Raw genomic sequence first — 18,056 nt, 5'->3', positions numbered from 1 at the left:
GCCCGCGCCCCGCGGACCTCCCTCCTGGCTCCCCGGCCCGCGCACCTCCTTCCGCACCTCGCTCACGCCCTCCCGGCCCGGCCGCCCGCCCCAGCCCACAGCGGCCCCTGGCGGCCGGAGGACCGCGCTCGGCCGAGCCCGGACGGGGCTCCCAACCCGGACAGCGCGCCCGCCCCCGTCCCCCTCACCCCAGGCAGCGCGCCCCCCACCGACCCTGGCCAACCGGCCCCGCCCCAGGGGCAGCCCAGCCAGGCCCAGAGGAGTCTGCCAGGCTGCCTGCAGGACACCCCCACTCTTCCGCTTCCAGCAAACAAAAGGGAACCCACACGTGAGTGCTTGAGAGCGCAAAATAGTTTATTCAACAATTTGCAGTGTAACAATTTGCATTTAGGAAAAATAGCAGCTCCCACCTGCAGGAAGCTTCTGGAATCAAAAGTGGTGAGCAGTCCACCAGAGAACAGCGGGCAGGGTAGGGCCGGGGGAGGTCCCGGAACCACAGGACCTCACCGAGGGCCACAGGGCTGCCTGTCCACGGGGACAGGCCTTTCTCAAAGTGACAAGAACAAATGGATCCAGTCAGCCACGCCTGTGGAACGTCCTGGAAAACAGTCTGGGTCTTTCCGAGATGATCAAGTGAAACAGAAAACTGGGAAGGGCCTGTGCTAATTCCGCATTCTACAATTTCTACACTTAAATTTAAAATTTAAAATACCTAACTGCTTATGTCCCCCCAGCAGAGCCTACAGAAATTATCACCTACTGATTTTTATAAATATTTTAAATCTTTTCTTTTTTTCAGTCTCTTTAGTCTTAACAAGAACACGAACAGTTTTCAGAACAGTCGATGAAGCCTTAAAGCTCCGGGCCCGCCGAGCGGAGGTCTCCCCCAGGCCGGTCCTCACGGCCAGGTCGGCAGGGAGCAGCGGGAGGGCTCTCCGGTTCCACAGCTGCTGGCAAGAAACTGTATAAGCCACTTTCTTCACGATGTCACCGATCCTCAAATGATGACACCCAGGTGAGAGAAAGCCGGTCACCCAGACGGAACTATGGAAGCCATTCTTGAGAAGGTACAGTGCTCCTCGAAGAGTGTGCCAACCCAGGGCCGTGACGTGAGACTCACCAGACTACTTCTGTGCGCGATAAAAATCAGGCCTCTTACGGTCACAGTTCTCACAGTGGCCCATCGCTCCGAACCCGCAGCATCCGAGATCAGCGCTCTGGGCCTCTTTCCTAACTGCTGAGCTGCACTTTGCGGTGGGGAAGGGGCAGCGCCTGGCTTCTGGGTGCATGAAATCACCCGCGGTCCTAATTAGGCCAGAGAAACTGAAATGAGGCTGTTGCTACAGGAGAGAAATTCGCTTCAGTAACCAGAGCTGCTCTCAAAACCTAACTGTGAACTGTTGCCAAACAAATCCCACGCGTCGCTGAGGCGCTGCCTGAGAACGCATCTTCCTGCGGTCGTTCTTGCAGGCTCGGAAATGGTTAGGGCAGAGCTGCCCCTGGCTGCAGGGCAGGTGGCCGTGTCTCCGTCTCTTGAGTCACACATCAACTCTTTTCGCCCAACATCTTAAAGGAGCCCTGGGATTAACAGGGCAACAATTCACAGCTGAGTTTTGAGAGAGGCCCCAGGTGACTGATGCATTGCCCTCCTGCAGCAAAGAATTCTAGATTCACTGAATGGAATATTCTTAAATGACTGAGAATATCATATCCTAGATCATCTGAAATGACTTAAGTAATATCATTTTTGGTGAAAGATTCTGAGTCAGAGATTCACTTTTTCCATCCAGCATCTGAAAGGAACGGTGGGGTTAATTTCTGAAATAATTCATCGAGACGGGGTGAGGAGGGAGCTGCAGACTGTGGCCAGCTTTGAGTTACCGCCCTGTCTGGGGACAAGAGTGAGGCCACAGGTAGGCAGTTGGGTTCTTGGTGAAGAACAGTCTTCTGAGGGTTCCAAATGCAAACCCCAAACAGGGACGGCTCTAGTTCAATGCCAGGTATTTCCTCTGGCCAATCCTCCCCGGCCTTGAGCTCCCAGAGGTGGCGGAGGCCTGAAAAGAAATGAACAATATTGACCTCTGCATGTCCACCAGGGTGGACAACGCCCAGGGACGATGCAGCAGGGCCACACCGGCTGCTGACGTCGCAAGTGGAACGCTGTGCTTCTGTTCCTGAAAGCCCCGGAGAACGGACAAGTCCCACCGAGTCAGGCTCCCTTCAAAGTGCTGACTCATCTGCCAGCAGCGTCTGCTGTCCCAGCGGACAGGAGGTGCCTCGGTTCTGTCAGGGCTCTTAGACCTGAGGCCAATTCTGCAGAGCTGGCCCGCTGAGTGTTCAGTGAGTCCAGGGAGGGACGGTGGCCTGTGCCTGGCCTGCTGCTGCAGGGACACCAGGTACAGCCTCTGCTCCCTCTTGAAACCTGACGTCAAAGCCAAGGGATTTTTGTAAAGGCAGACTGTAAGATAAAGGTTAACAGGGGGGAAGAAAACCACCAAATCTTGAAGCTGAAAAGCAAGAGCCGGCCAGGCAGTAGACCGGGATGCAGCAAGCCTAGAGGACCAGGGCAGGGAATGCGGCCCGTCACAGGACTGCAGTCAAGAGGAGTGAGGCCACCCACAGGCAGCTGCGGGCACAGTGGCATGGCGGTGGGGGCTGAGTGCCAGGACACCCCCAGACCTCTGCCCCCTCTCAGCTCCTCTAAACTGTCAGCCAGTCTGTTCTCTACAGGTAAGAAACCAGAGGGAGGAAAGAGAAGGCTCAGGAAGGCAAACCAGAGGGAACATTCAAAACCATTCCCCACCTGAAGTGTGTGCACCCGGGCCAGCGGTGGCCGAGGGCACACCCTGAGGGAGTCAGATAGTCCCGAGGATGGAGAAGCCCCTTCAGGCTTCCAGAAAGAAGCACGGAGGACCCTGCAGGGAGGAGCATGCAGAATGGTCCTGGAACTCCAGCAAGAGCTGGCACCAGAAAATGCACAACCACCTTCCGTTCTGAAGAAAATGATTTCTGCCCAAGAACTCTACCCAGCCACACAATCAACCGAACACACCAGTAGGATAAAGACATTTTCAGACGGGAAGGGTCTCTACAAACTCACCTGTGCACCTTTTTGTCAAGAAGCTGCTGGGAAACAAAAAATAAATAAACAAAAACACAAAACAAAAGCAGCAGCTAGTGGAGGATGTGTGTGGCCAAGACAAATGGAATGACCGAGAAAGGCCACAGCAGAGGATCCCGACTCTGCCCCAGGGTGAGGGAGGAGAGCAGGGCCTGAGCCGTGGGAAGCCAGAAGGCCCCCGAGCCCAAACGTCAAGGAGCAGCACCCGACGGAGTCACTGAGGTGACGGGGGCTGAGTGCCCAGATCGACTAGAAGAGTTCCAAGTGACGGCCTCTGGAGAGGCAGAGGTGGGAGCAGGGGGAGGGCGCTGCTTCTCCCAGCACGCCCGTGGGCCGTCGCTTGGTGATGCACCATTCCCGTTATGAAGGGAGTCGGGGAGGGAAGCTGATATTTACGGAGCACCGGGTCGGGAAGTCAGCAAGCGAGCTGGTGTCACATGTGGAGGAAGACAAGGGCCACTCACCTGTGCCATCTGAGCAGGGTTGTAGAAGGGCACGGTGCCCCCTGCGGAGGGGAGGTTGCCAGGAGCCTGAGAACCACAGAGAAGTCACCTCAGCAAGGCTGTGCTGCACACCAGCTGGTGCTTCGGTCACAGACACAGATCCTGTTTCTAAGTAAGGATTTGTAACACTTCCAAATAAGCGACAGAAGCAGGTCAAAGATGCTGCTTGCAATACTGGATTTAATTATTTAATGGTTTATAGAAAATGGTAAAAAAGAAAAAAGCAACATGCAGAGTAAAATGCTTTAGACACCAGAACATGCAAAGATAAGGAGGGCAGAGCACTGGGACGTCACGTTAGTGTCAGTGTAAGCAGTTAGTAGGTTTTTTGATTACTTCAGACCTCAAGTACCCAGTTCTGAAACCCAGCGTTCCCATGTGCAGGCAGCAATGTTGTATCAAGCCTTTCTGCTGAGCCACTGGACACGGCTCAGTCCCATAAGACACACGGAAGATGGAGTATTCCTTCGTCCCCACCCAGACTGGCTGCAAGACGCCGTCACTGCCACTCTCACTGGCCTCAAACAAACCTTGCCATGCTTGATCAGAAAGAAGAACCCCTCCTTCCACAGGAGAGCATCCTGCCCCAGGAACGCCCACACAGCGAGGCTGCACCCCAAGCCCGTTCATTTGAAAACCAATTGAGAAAGAGCAACATTACTATGAGCATTTGGGGTTAATTCAATCATCAAGGCATCTGGATATTTAACAACAAAATCCCTTTAAGGCCATTTCAAGAAAGGAACACTGCATCCTTGGCTACGTGGTGTTTGCGTGGGACAGCGAGGCGGGGGGGTGGCCACACAGCACACACGACGCGCCGCTCCGGCACTCTTAAAGGAAGAACAAAGCGACACAGCTCATCCTCGAGGTGAGTGAGAGCCGCCAGCCACAGGTACCTGATTAAAATGCTGGCTTACTTCACGTGATAATGAACTCATTGAACTACAGCGCGAAAGCTACAAAACAGCAAGAACACACACAAAACACAGACAGGAAAATCAACATGCATGTCCAAGCTGGCAGTTCAATTTCAAAAGCTTTTTGATGCCATTAGAATTGATATAATTCAAAAGGGAAAAAAGCCAGAGTTAGCTTAAAATTCCTACTCTAATGTAACGTTGTCATTAAGAAATAACCGTTAGTTTGGGGGGAGGGCTGGGGGGAACCTGTCCAGCCCTTGCCCTAAGCCAGCTTTACCTCATGGCATCACAAAATTCCAGATCATTCCATGCTGTGTTAAGGGGTGACTTATCATGGTCACCTCAAGCCCCTCGTCCCTATTTGGAGCTCCTAAACAGTTTTGCTCAAACAATCGCAATTTTTTCCTAGGAATACAACACTTTGACGTGTTTTCATTTCTAGACTGACTTTTCCTGCCCATTATCATCCATTTTTAAAGGAAGAGGCACTTGGAGAATAAAACTGAGCTGCGGGAAGCCACGGGCAGGGCGCTCCTTACCTCCCCTCCCTGGGAACAGTCTGCTCGGGAGGCTGGGGGTTCAGAGCCAGGGTGCAGTGCTGCAGAACTTACAACCTGCGGAGAAAAACAAGAAATGCAGCAACTACCAAATCTCAGGGAATTTAAAGTCTTTCACACCAGGCAGAAAAACAGAGAACCGTTCCCGGGTCACAAACACGCGCTTCCACGTAAAGTGCTCCGTGGTGAGAAGTCATGAGAAAGCATCTCCCCGTGGTGTCCCACTCGCGCTGTCCTACAAGCTCCGACCCAACAGCTCAGCGCTGAGCACCTACTAGGTCCTGCACTGTCCTCAAGGCCCCACAACAGCTTTGCCATTTCATACTATTGTTATTCACATTTTACGGAGGGGGAAACTGAGGCTTAGAGAGGTTTAGTGACCACCCCACATTTTAAACGGTAAACAAAACGCGCATTTACCGTGAGTGGGGGACCAGGATTAGACCTAGGCCTCTCCAACGTCAGAGACTGTGGTCTGAGCTGTTCTACTTCACATGGGATTTTGTTTGCTTTTTTTAGGTGAAGATACACTTTATTTTTTATTACTAGTAGATAATTTCTTCTTTTTTTAACTTAGAGTAACTTATAAAATTTTTTTATTGTGGTAAAATACACATAAAATTTACCATTGTGACCATTTCTGAGTGCACAGTCCAGTGGCGTTAAGTACATTCCCCTTGTTGTGCAACCATCACTACCAACCATCTCCAGCAATTTTTAATCTTCTCCAACTAAAGTACATACTCCTTAAACAGCAACTCCTTGTTCCCCTCCCCCAGCCCCTGGCAACCTCCACTCTACTTCCCGTCTGCACACACCCAAGTGTTCAGCGTTTCGGATGGAACGTTATCTGTGTACAGACTGGAGACCGATCCGCAGAAGGCAGGAGCCTGTCTTGGGCAGGACTGGCAGGCATGTCCTCACTGCGTGCCTTTCCCCCCTTTCCTGCCGCACCCGCTCACCTCCGGACTGGCCTGGCCCCCAGCTGGAGCCTGCCCTTCCCCGCCAGCCCCGTTTGCAAGTTGCGGTTCTTCTGCATCTGTGAACGAGAGAGTGCAGGAGGCCGTCATTCTGTCCAGAACTTCTCTGGGATTTCATTTAAAACATCCTAAGAAGAAGAGCTTCACGTCGTACACTCACAGAGGAAAGGGTAAAGGAATTGGAAAAAAAAAGCACAAACCGTGGGTTCTTTGCATGCTGGTCAGGTCATTCTTTTAAAGGGAGATTTAGGCCAGAGACCCACAAAAAGAGAGAGGGTCAAAGGCCAAGAAGCCAGAAGACTGGCCCACTGGGCTCGCTCTCGCTCCGCCTACCTGGGTTTGGTGCGAAGCTAGCAGGAATAGGGAGTGGGGCCAGTGGAGCAAAAAAGTCCGCGGGAGGAAGAGCTGGTTCACTCCGCTGGGTCCCATGCGGGTTCAGAACATCAACGTAGCGAGCTCTAGTTCCAGCTACATAGAGGGGGAAGCAAACTTGGGTCCACACAGGAAGTGACCTCCAGCTTCCAACAGCTGCATTTCCACTGTGGCAGAAGAGGAGCAAGCGGGATGCCCTGGGAGCCACATGTGGCCCGACCATGAAGAGGGCACCTCTCTGCTGGGCAGCTTTTTTTTTTTTTTTTGAGACAGAGTCTCATTCTGTTGCCCGGGCTAGCGTGAGTGCCATGGTGTCAGCTTAGCTCACAGCAACCTCAAACTCCTGGACTCAAGCAATCCTACTGCCTCAGCCTCCAGAGTAGCTGGGACTACAGGCATGCGCCACCATGCCTGGCTAATTTTTCCTATATATACTTTTAGTTGTCCAGTTAATTTCTTTCGTAGAGACAGAGTCGGGGTCTTGCTCTTGCTCAGGCTGGTCTCGAACCCCTGAGCTCAAACGATCCTCCCACGTCAGCCTCCCAAAGTGCTAGGATTACAGGCGTGAGCTACCATGCTGCTGGGCAGCTTTGTGTGGCTTCTTGCCCCCAGGGCAGGTTTCCTGGTTCATGCCACCCATGTCTCCAGTTCTGTTTCTGACTTATTGGACACTCCGTGCCTGCAGTTCATCAACACCGATGGTGCGCTGAGGGGTATTTGATACTCTGGAGAACTGGACTCTTCCCCCCTCAAGGATTCATCTTCATGACACAGACATCACCTTCTGCAGTGTGACAAATGCCATCTCATACTTGTTACAATAGCTAAATTCCTGCATCTCTTGGACTGTGAATTATCCAAATGAGCTCTGCCGTCAGGGAACTCTTACCTGCTCTCCTAGAGAACACGTTCACCCCCGCGGGGCCAGTGGGTGCGGCCTGCACAGCCTTGGGAAACGCAGTTGGAGGTGGGGGTGGGGCCTTCTTCTGCAGAGGGAGGAACAGCCTCAGAAATCCACTGCATGCACAGACACCCACCGGGACATGCCACAGGATGCTCCAAAAGGAGTGCCAGAAACCCCACACGGTACGGGTGCAAGAAAGGCTTTTCCTTCCATTTACAGCCTAATACCCAATAATAACTGAAATTGTAATTTACCTCTTCTTCCGGTTCATTTAAATTCACCCACTGGTTTTTCTTTTCATCCCAAACAATCTGCCAAGATTTTAAAAAGGAAAAAAAATCAGTAGATTGAAGCTAAACAGTATTGGAATCTGATAAATTATGATACTTTCAAACTTCAGAAAACATCTACTCTGGTCTGTCCTGAAAGTGACAAATCATTAAAATCCCTCCTGATCCCCACTGTGCGTATTTTATGACGCTCACCGATTTGTTCTTGTCATCTGGCAAATAAGCTTCTGTCCTTTTTTTCCCAGGTAGCCAACGAGAGAACCAGGATTCACTCTAAATATAAAAACCATCACAAAACCTCGCAAACGTTACGCTCAGTGAAATGAGCCAGACATAAAAAGATGAACATTGCACGATCCATTTCTATGCGCTCCCTACAGCTGTCAGACCCACACAGACAGGAAGGAGAATGGGTGCTGCCAGGGGCTGCAGGAGGGGGACAGGGAGTCAGTGTCTCAGGGACACAGAGTTTCAGTTTGGGAAGATGAAAAGGCACTGAAGGTGGATGGGGGCGATGGCTGCACAACGTGAATGAGCTTAACACTTAGAAATGGTTACGGCGGTAAATTTCATGTTATGTGCATTTTACCATAATTAAGTCAGACCAGTAATACGCCTTTAGGAGCTTTTCATGTCTCAACACCGACAAACGACGCCTGCACGTCCTCCTGCTCCGCGGAGCGGAAGGCAGGCTGAGAAAGTCAGTGTGGGACCCCGCACAACAAAGTCCCCCCGTTCCCTGTGCTGGGAGAACATGGGTGCTGGGGAAATTCACTTCATTCTTCATGTGCTGTACTTCATTTCGAATTGAAAAAAAGAAAAAAGCATCAGTAGCTACCTACACACTCTCACTTCTGTTTCTCTATGAAGTCTACCAAGCAGATAAACTTACATCTGAGATCTGGAATGGTCTGTTTGCTTAAAACCTGTTTGAAGTGTCGTGTTTTATCTCACAATTCACACACATTTTGAATTAAATGTGTGCTTATTTTTAAGACAGTAGCCATAAAAGAAAACCTGATAAATGAACTCCATGAGCACCAAGAACTGTATTCTTTACGAGGCTCCGCTGGGCGTGCAGAGGCCATGTGCAGACTGGAAGATGCTCGCAACACACGCGTCTGACACAGGACTCGCACCCACAGCGCAGCAAGGACCCCGCAGGCACTGAAACGACCCAACTAAAAACTGACAAGCTAGGCACGGTGGCTCTCGCCTGTAATCCCCGCTGCTTCAGAGGCAAGAGGACAGCCTGAGGACAGGAGTTCAAGACCAGCCTGGGCAACATAGCGAGGCTCCATTTAATTTTTAAAAATTAAAATAAAAATGTGAAAAAGTGTACAGAGACTTGAACAAGCACTACACAGAAGAGCAGAGACAGCAATGAGCTCATGAAAAGGTGCTCATCATGACTCAGCAGGGAAATACCTCCAACCCAGCAACGTGCTAGAGGCATAAGGACTGGTGACACCCAGCGCTGGTGGAGACGTGGGACAACTGGGACTGTCATCCTCTACTGCTGGCATTGCAACCTGGTCCAGCCATTTGGGAAAACTGTTCAGCAGTGTCTCCTAAAGCTGAACAGACACTTATCCTGTGACCTAAACGCTCCACTCCTCGGCATATATGCAAGAGAAATGAGTACACTCACCCGCCGAAAGACACAGATAAGAATGCTCATGTGGCTTTACTGATGAAATCCCCAAACTGAAAATAATCCAGATGTCTATTACTGGGACAAAGGAGAAAGGAAACCGTGGCACAAGCCTACAACAGACACTGACACAACAAGAACGAACCAACTGCTGCCCTCTGACCCCTCTGGCCACCCTCTGGGCTGGCTTTGAGAGGGAGTGGCCACAAGGGAACCTGGGGGCCTAGACGTGTCCTCATACTGACGTGGGTGGTTACATGTGTGTGCAAATATATACACGCTCATCACACTGTTGTACACTTTACACACTTGACTGTGTGTATAAAAAGAATTTTAAATGTTTGGTTTAATTAACAAAGAAATTAATGCCTTTCCCTTGCCTCCAGTGTATGAGGAGAGCTGCCTCTGGGAAGCTGAGCCTGCTTGCTCGGAACCTGCCTCGACCTCCCTGCCCAGCTGGACAAGAACGCCAGGGGTGGGCTGTGCTTTACCTTCTTAGGTTCTTTGACCTCTTTCTTGACGGCTTGTCCAGGTCTCTTCCTTTCGGGAGCAGGTGTCAGAGACAGAGGAGGCTGTGCAGAACCCAAGTTAGTACGATCCCATCCTGTGGGGGTCTCTGAGTCCCGTGCTGCTCTCGAGGGGTCCTGTCCCAAGGCAACACAGAAGCAGGCTCTCCTGGGGCTCCTTGTATAGAACCCCGAGGAGAACGGGGGAAGCACCTGCCCACAAAGGTTCCCATCAAACATCACTGAGAGGTCAGCAGACTCTAGTGACCAGAGCAGGGAGGGGACTGAGGAACGCAACCCCTGCCACGGGGCACCCAGGAGCCTCGGCCGTGGCAGGACAAGAGCTGCCACAGATAACAAGCAGCCCTGTTCGGGAGCATGGGGTACTCAGGGCGCAGATTCTGGCGTCCGTGGGAACTGCCGGTGGGAAGAAGTGGAACGTGCTCGTGCACCGAGGACAAGACGGTTAGAGCTGGGCAATGTGCACGTACATCGTTTTCAATACAGTTAAACCTTTTTTACTGTTTCAGGGACAGAATGATTTTGGTAAAACATATAATGAAAGTTTAAACTACAGCAATCGCCTACTGATGGGATGGCCATAAAGAGCTGAGTACCCATAAAGAAGGTTCCAGAATGCAGGCTGTATGAAAATAACTGTCCCTCCTGGTTAGGATCAGGGCAAACAGAGGAGGTATTTATACCAAATATGTCTGGTGAAATGGATCTCAATTTTAGGAAAAAAGTGAAAATGTTAGAAATTCTATTGTAGAAGAAAAGGCATAGAAATCAGGAAAGTTCTCCATTTTGGAAAAGTTAAAATTAGTAAGGGATTTCATTATATCTGTGTATTTCTTCTATTTAGTTAAAGCAACTATTTTTACACTACTGAAGTCTCTCTTCCCCTGTCTTTCCTTACCAACATTTTCACCAACTCTTCATACTTTATGGATTAAAACTATCTAGAAGCACTTCCTCTTTAAGAAACAATTTAAAAAATAATTTCATCATCTTTATTATTTCTCAGCGTACACCTCAACAAGGAGTTTGGGTACCTACTCAATGAAGTTCATGGAAAACAGGGTTAAAATATGTGGGAAAGTACCAGATTAGCAAACTTTCCACCAAAATCCTCTTCACTTAGCTCCGAAAGTGAGTTTCCAACAGGTGCCTCCTGTGGCAGTGTCCCTGTCAACGGGAAAGAGGGCAACCGTGATCTCAGTGCCACTGGACGTGGAGCAGAAGGAAGCAGGATGTTTTTGTGACACACAAGTCAAGGAACATACCAGCTTCTTCCTGGGCTCACCACAGTGTTGTTTTTAGAAGCCAACACTGCAAATTTTCCCAAATGTGTGGAAATTATTTTATTTTTTAAAGCCTGGCTATGTTTTGCTTTGTCCAAACAGACAAGACAAGCACAGACCAGAGATAAGACCCATTAAATCCACCTCCAGATAGACGTTCACAACTCCACTTGTGCAGCTCACAAGGACCTCGGAAGGACCATCTGAAGACAGACCCTAGGAACAGCCTAGGCCATTGTGTCATACTCTGAATGGTCATTGAAGCTCACATTATGACAAAAAACCACGTCACAAAAGTATTAATATTCCTACTGTAGTGAGACTCTTAACCCACTGAGTCTATAACTTCCAGAATTTTTGGTCTACATTAAGACAACATAACTTGTTCCAAGCTCAAATGACTTCAGTCTCTTCCCCCAATTCCCCCTTGAACACCAGACCCAATATAGCTTCTGCTCTCAGGACAGCATCTTGGCAGACCCACCTGGGTCCGTGCTCCTGGACTCCTGGAGTTGTCTACTTTCCTGGAGAGATGGTGTGCCAGGGGGCAGGCCAGGCCCTGGGTACAGAGCTGCAGGAGCAGGCCTGGAGGGCTCTGGGAAGCCAGGGGCAGACCCTGGAAGTCCATAGCCAGGACCTGGCTCGAGGGGGCCTGGGGACGGCAGCACTGGGAACATGGGAACTCTGGCAGGGCTGGCTAGCTGGCCATCAGAGAGCGTCTGTGGAGCTGCACAGGGGCAGTGGAAGAGAAGTCAAAGGTGACAGAGGTTAACTCGGGTCACTAGAAGGAGCTGACTGGTATACACCAAACACATTTATTACTAGTTATTTCAAGTAGCCACATTGCTTTCATTAAGGGGTGGGAGATCCAATAACCAAAGCAAAAGGTGCTGAAAACACCGCCCCATCAGCGGTTTGGAGAAAAGCAGAACATTTATTTCCCAGGGGCCGGGGGCAGGACGGATGCTTGTACACGTCACCAAGCACAAGGCTCCAGTCTACTGCAAAACCCAAATGCAAGCTGGTGAGTGGGGCCACTCATTCATTCATTCATTCATTCATCCATCCAACTCAACACATAACCAGGGAGAGCTGCTGCCTGCTAGCACCACGCTGGGCACCAGACAGAACAGACAAGGAGTCCTGACTGGGGGAGGTGGAGGTTGGATGAACCAATTAAGAAGATAAAATAACAGCTAAGAAAAACTGGCCAGGGAGTGCTGACAGGGCATCTACGGATGAAGAGGGGTGGATGGCAGGAGGGGAGGTGGCAGCGGCCTGGGTGACAAGCACGGCTGGAGCACAAAATGGGAGGGGCGGTGCAGGAGGTTGCAGGGCTGACCATGCAGGGCCTGTGGGCACTGTGAGGAGCCTGTCCTGTCCTCAGACGAGAGGGGGACCCTGGAGGGTGTGGGGTACGTGCAGGAGGCGGGTGGGGAAGGAAAGGCACCCATCCAGGCAAGCAGTGAGGGTGTGACGTGGGTAGGACGTGCTGACAAGATTTACTGACAAACTAGAGGTGCGAATGAGAGAAGGAGGTTTGGGCCGCAACTTCTGGAAGAATCAGGGTTGCCCTTCCTGAGATGGGGCAGATGAAGAGCAGGCTGCGTCCGGTGCCTGTGGAGGGCCCCAGTCCAAACACGGTACATTTGAGAGGTCCCCAGAGAAGTGTGTGGACAGGATGAGGACACAGCTGGCATCAGGGGCATAGGGCTGGCCGGGGTGGGAATGGCAGGGTCGTCAGCATATGGGTATTTGGTGCCATGAATTTGATAGGCTCCCTAAGAGAGGACACGTAAGAAGAAGAGGAGCTGCCCAAACCACTGTTGCTCTCGGTTCTCCTGGCAGCAAAACACAAGCATCCCGTGTGCACAGCAGTTCCCTGGCAAGGAGCGCAGGCCCCTACTCGGCCAGCGGGAGCACGGGCTCACCTGAAGGCAGCAGCCGCACACCCTGGCTCAAGTGATCAGTGCTGGGCGCAGGCACCACCAGCAGCAGGTTATCAGTCTCCAGATCCGCCTGTTGACCGAGTCCTGGACCGTCCGACTGTCCCACCTCAGAGCTGGGCGTGCTGGGACACTGCTGGGGGAAGGCTCCATCCTGACTCCACACCACAATCCCTTCCTAAAGGAGAACCAAGTCCAGCCCTGCGGACGCAGGTCTGGCACCCTGCGGCTCACCGCGACAGCCTTCTTCCCAGCCCCAGCCACCCTGTCTCTGCTTCAGGATGGCGTTACACCACTGATACCCTTTCTGGGGCATTAGGAAATTCTAACGACAGGCAAACTTTATGACTATACTGTTTAGATTGAATACTTTGGTGTGAAAACAACAGAGACAAAAACCACCTTGTCACATGTCTCTGTGCCAAGTCCTAAGAGAAAGCTGTCCTGTTGTGAAAGCAAACACTGTACCTTGATCTGCTTCTCCACATGTTGCAGGTGAACCAACCAAGTGGGCTGGACAAAAGATTCCTCTTCCGGCTTTTCTTTCAGCTGAGGATCGAAGAGTTGTAACTGGGAAGCTACCTAGACAGACACAAAAAACAAAGGCCCAGTTACATGCAGGTGATGGCAAGCAAAACCATTTTGAAAATATACTGTACTCGAACAAATGCAGCTTCAGTGTTAGAGATAAAGCTTTAGTTAGCTACGCAGATGTTTCTAAAGTGTGCTTACGTGACATGCCCAAAACAGATGACACTGGGTCATTAGAAACCACCTGCCCACGAGGTCACTGCAAGAGAGCCCCTGGCCACGTGCGTGTGATCAGCAGCTCCTGTGGCTACCACCTGATTACACAGGTTCCACTTTACTTGTCAAAATGCTGAGCTGACCCGGAATGCATGTGTTCTTTGATTAGGAGTAGGGGGTGCGGTGGGGGCAGCGGGGGATGAGAGTCAGGAGGCAGTGGGTGGTACAGACAAGTTTGGCCTTGTGTTAGCAGCTGCTGATGCTGGGGGACGAGGCCGTAAGGATTCATTAATTATTCTTTGTACTATGATATAGGTTTAAAAATTTCCAAAATAAATTTCTGTGGCTATCACATGAGTACATTTTCAAAAATGGAGCTAGCAGGGGGAGAGGAAACACCTGATCCAGCCTTGCTGGGCCGCCACGTGCCAGGCTCCCACGGGTGCTTTCTGCCCCTGCCCGGTGTGCTCCTCACTGGGCTCCTGGCGGCCTCGTGGCCCCATTTCACGGGGAGGAGTGGGGCTTGCAGTGGTGCAGTCAAGCTCCAGACTCCAGAAGCTTAAGCTCTTAACCACCAGACTAAATTGCCTCAAAATAGGAATGTCCTAGAGACAAGTCCTTCTGATTTTGAAGCTTACTGCCAAATTTCTGTAATGGCATAAGTACCTGAGAATTCCCATGCTAAGATGCAAAACACAACATCCCTGTCCAAGCATATTTCAAGATCTTCATCCAACCAAGAAGTAGGTTCCAAGTGTCTACTACAATGAGCATCCAAGACACCACACCATTCCTGAGCCCTGCAATCCCAACGTGCCTCGGTGGGCCAGTCAGTAGGAGCCACGGGAAGGCAAAGAGACAGACCTGAATCAGCTGGCTAATTAGCACCGGGGAATACTCATGGGGACGTGTCAGGATGCTTTTAGCAATCACTTCGCAGTAATGAAAGGCTTGTGTGGCAAGCCCCATTTCAGCCAGGCGGCAAGAGTAGATGAATTTAAACACCTAAAACAAACAAACAAACAAACAAACAAAGCTTAGCTGTCCTGCAGTGTTCCCTGTCATTCCTAACAGCACCCTGTAAGCTGTGAATGTTCTGGTTACACTGTCTCCTTTCCCTACTCACCAACCACGTACCAGCCCCCATTCCCTGAGAGGCTTTAAGATCCAAGTAAACAACTAAGCTTTTGAGAAACTCGCTCTGCTTTTCCCCAACACCTATAGCAGAGCCACTACGCTCATGAGAGCAACACTCGGAGAGACACCCTGAGACCACGGCCCGCCATGCAGCTGCAAACACACCAGAAGCATCTCTACTAGTGCTTTCTGTGTGTTCTACACGCGCATACACACACACACACACACACACACACACACACACACACTGTACTGCGTCAGATAACACCTTCCCCACATACTAAAAATAGCTGATATAAAACTTCTTGAAATCAAGTACTGAAAGTTTTTAATGTTTAAAATATTAAGAACCAAAATGCAAACAAAAATTCTCAATTCAATACGGTTTGGTTTTTGAGCATTATGGATCAAATGTCTTCCCAAGAAGATTTTCCAAAATTGCATCATTTTTTGCATAAGAACTCAAAATTCCTCAACAACCCAAAGCTTGTCAGCACTGATCACCAGCTCATGCCAGACGCCTGCTCACCTGGAAGTCGGGCAGGGGGCTGCTCTGGGCCCCCAGCGATCGGGCGTATTCATAGGCTTCTGTCCTCTGAATAGCTTCATTGGTTGCAAACTTGGAAAACGGCAAACTGTTGAGGAAATGAATTATTTTGATTTTAAAAAATGGCCGATTATTGGCATAGTCAACCTTGGAGCACGTAACTCAGAAGCATGTCCCACAATGTGACAAAGACTCGAGGCTGGCCATCTCTGAATTAGCTAAAGGAGAGGGATTTTTTTTCTTTCCAAAGGAAAACAGATACTACATTTACTTGACTCCTTACCTGTGATTTGATCCAATTAAGACAAGTTTTGTAGATTTCTTTGTATAAACCCCAAATCCAACCTGGGCCATAAGGTAGCAGAAGTGTGCAGCATCAAGGAGACCTTTTGAAGCTGAAGAGAGACACAAAACAGCCAAATCCCTGTCACTGGACACCTCACGGAAACCAGAGGGTTAGTGGGAGACACAAGGACAGGCTGGAGGAACAAAGACGCCTGTGGTCCTCACGGCCCCTGCCGCGACTCACACCTCGAGCCCTCGCACCCAATCCATGGCTGCCTCTGGTCCCAGCACCCGACCTACCCAGAGTGTCGCCCATCGTGGCCATCGTCCTGGACTCCACATCCACGTTGTTATTCAAGTTGGACAAGACCATGGCGAGGTGTGGCCTCCAATCTCCCCACTTCTCATCTCCACAACACTAAAATTAGGAAAAAAATCTCAGATCCTTATTCTGGAAAAAGCACAGCACTCTAACTCGCGACGCTGAGCTCCAGGAGCAAGCCTGGCCACAGCACGGGCCCTGTCCTGGAGCAGCAGCTCACGGGAGCAAACTCCAAACAGAAAGGGGCTGTGGCGAGCCATCACGTACCATGGACGCAGCGGGCATGCGCCCAGACATGAGCTGGTAGACAGTCTGCAGAGGGTCGTTGATGGGAAGACTGTTGGCAAACCTAGGGAGACACAAAACCAAAAAGACCTACCTCTGGCTCAGTTTTTTTTTTTTTGAGACAGAGTCTCACTCTGTTGCTCAGGCTAGAGTGCCGTGGCTTCAGCCTAGCTCACAGCAACCTCAAACTCCTGCCTCAAGGGATCCTCCTGCCTCAGCCTCCCAAGTAGCTGGAACTACAGGCATGCGCCACCATGCCCAGCTAATTTTTTCTCTCTATATATTTTTAGTTGTCCAGATAATTTCTTTCTATTTTTAGTAGAGATGGGGGTCTTGTTCTTGCTCAGGCTGGTCTCGAACTCCTGACCTTGAGCGATCTACCCGCCTCGGCCTCCCAGAGTGCTAGGATTACAGGCGTGAGACACTGCACCCAGCCTGGCTCAGTTTTTAAAAAGTCTGATCTTAGCCCTTTTGATTAGCGATTAGACTCGTGTTTAGGCAAAGTGTACACATCTCGATATTTAAAAAATAAAACAAACCCTTAAAGATGAAGGAATTCACTGAGATTTTATAGAAAGTGTTCAAAACCATTCAGTTAGTAAAAAAAATTAAAAACCCTCAGCAATACAACCCAATGAGGAGGGCTAGGTAGGCCCAAATCCCCGTGTGGCAGCGCCGCAGCAGGAGCGAGATCCGCCTGCCGTCCGTGACAAGAGGACCCGTACCTGGTCATGACGCGGGCGTGTGTCCGGCTGTCCATCTTACTTGCAAGCAGCAGAGCGTGACCCCACAGGCCGTTCTTCATTGCGGACTCTAAGGCGTCCTGCAAAGCAGTTCAGTGGTTGTGCCAATCACCAGAGTCACTTAGGTGACTGTAACAGAGGAAACTGCCGCGTGCCATGTCTGCACTGACGGGAAAGGAGCAAGGGCTGACAGCAGACTGAGAGTCAAACCCACCAAAGGCAGTTTCGATGTTAAAGAAAATCCAATACTTCATCATTTTCCTTAGTTTCAAAGTCCCCATGGTAGATGTCACTGCTTTATTACCCATTTTCAGCATAAAGAACAAGCAGGGACAACCAAGAAGTGCCCTTGTGCCCACACCGTCCTGCCCCCGTGAGGCGCAGCATAGCAACCTTCACTCCAATCCCGGTGCCACAGGCCCCCGTGGGGATCTGCCCGGCACAGGAAGCAGCCTCCCTCACCCTAAGTAATCTGGGTGCAACACACCTCCACGCTCACAACCTCTGGCTAAGAGGCAAACGTTGCAATAGAGATAAATGTTAATCAAAGCTAACAGGTTTCAATCAGTTGTCAAATGTCCATGTTGAAATCAAAATGATCAAATATGACCTTCCTCAGTTTATTGGGATACGTGAGTAGAGAACTGCCGCCTATCAGGCGTCCCTGCTGCTCAGAGCCACACGAGCCAGTGGGACCAGCCACTCACCCAGAGCGAGTCCTGAACAGACGGCACCCACCCCAGAGCCCCCTCCCACGCACACACTGTCCCAGGAGGCTCGCTGAGGACATGTCCCTCCCCTCCCCAGAACAGGCTGCTATCTCAGTCCCTCCCTCCTTATGCAGGGCCCTGGAGGCACTCTGGGACCCAAGTCCCCCTCACAGTGGTGTGACTACAGCTGCTCGGCGGTACACACCTACTCTCCCCTGCC

At 50.8% G+C, this 18,056-nt stretch overlaps 1 protein-coding gene across 1 annotated transcript in view; it reads right to left on the bottom strand.

Moving 5' to 3' along the window:
- Positions 1–333: 333 nt before the first annotated feature.
- Positions 334–18,056, bottom strand: part of LOC105818698 (protein transport protein Sec16A-like) — a 22,369-nt gene continuing 4,646 nt past the window's right edge. Inside the window, exons 8-27 of the mRNA XM_012654788.1 lie at positions 17,109–17,206; positions 16,366–16,447; positions 16,077–16,194; positions 15,775–15,886; positions 15,474–15,579; positions 14,672–14,812; positions 13,529–13,642; positions 13,046–13,238; positions 11,599–11,841; positions 10,916–10,998; positions 9,796–9,948; positions 7,846–7,923; positions 7,615–7,671; positions 7,346–7,442; positions 6,418–6,552; positions 6,059–6,143; positions 5,087–5,189; positions 4,524–4,583; positions 3,586–3,651; positions 334–2,054 (exon numbers count right to left, since the gene is read on the bottom strand). Of these exons, the coding sequence (XP_012510242.1) occupies positions 1,986–2,054; positions 3,586–3,651; positions 4,524–4,583; positions 5,087–5,189; positions 6,059–6,143; positions 6,418–6,552; positions 7,346–7,442; positions 7,615–7,671; positions 7,846–7,923; positions 9,796–9,948; positions 10,916–10,998; positions 11,599–11,841; positions 13,046–13,238; positions 13,529–13,642; positions 14,672–14,812; positions 15,474–15,579; positions 15,775–15,886; positions 16,077–16,194; positions 16,366–16,447; positions 17,109–17,206 (2,193 nt within the window). The 3' untranslated portion in view covers positions 334–1,985. The remainder of the gene's footprint in view (positions 2,055–3,585; positions 3,652–4,523; positions 4,584–5,086; positions 5,190–6,058; positions 6,144–6,417; positions 6,553–7,345; positions 7,443–7,614; positions 7,672–7,845; positions 7,924–9,795; positions 9,949–10,915; positions 10,999–11,598; positions 11,842–13,045; positions 13,239–13,528; positions 13,643–14,671; positions 14,813–15,473; positions 15,580–15,774; positions 15,887–16,076; positions 16,195–16,365; positions 16,448–17,108; positions 17,207–18,056) is intronic.

Source organism: Propithecus coquereli, unplaced genomic scaffold (assembly GCF_000956105.1).
Source record: "Propithecus coquereli isolate 6110/MARCELLA unplaced genomic scaffold, Pcoq_1.0 Scaffold449, whole genome shotgun sequence".
Classification (NCBI taxonomy): Eukaryota; Metazoa; Chordata; class Mammalia; order Primates; family Indriidae; genus Propithecus; species Propithecus coquereli.
This window is presented reverse-complemented; position numbering and strand designations above follow the sequence as displayed.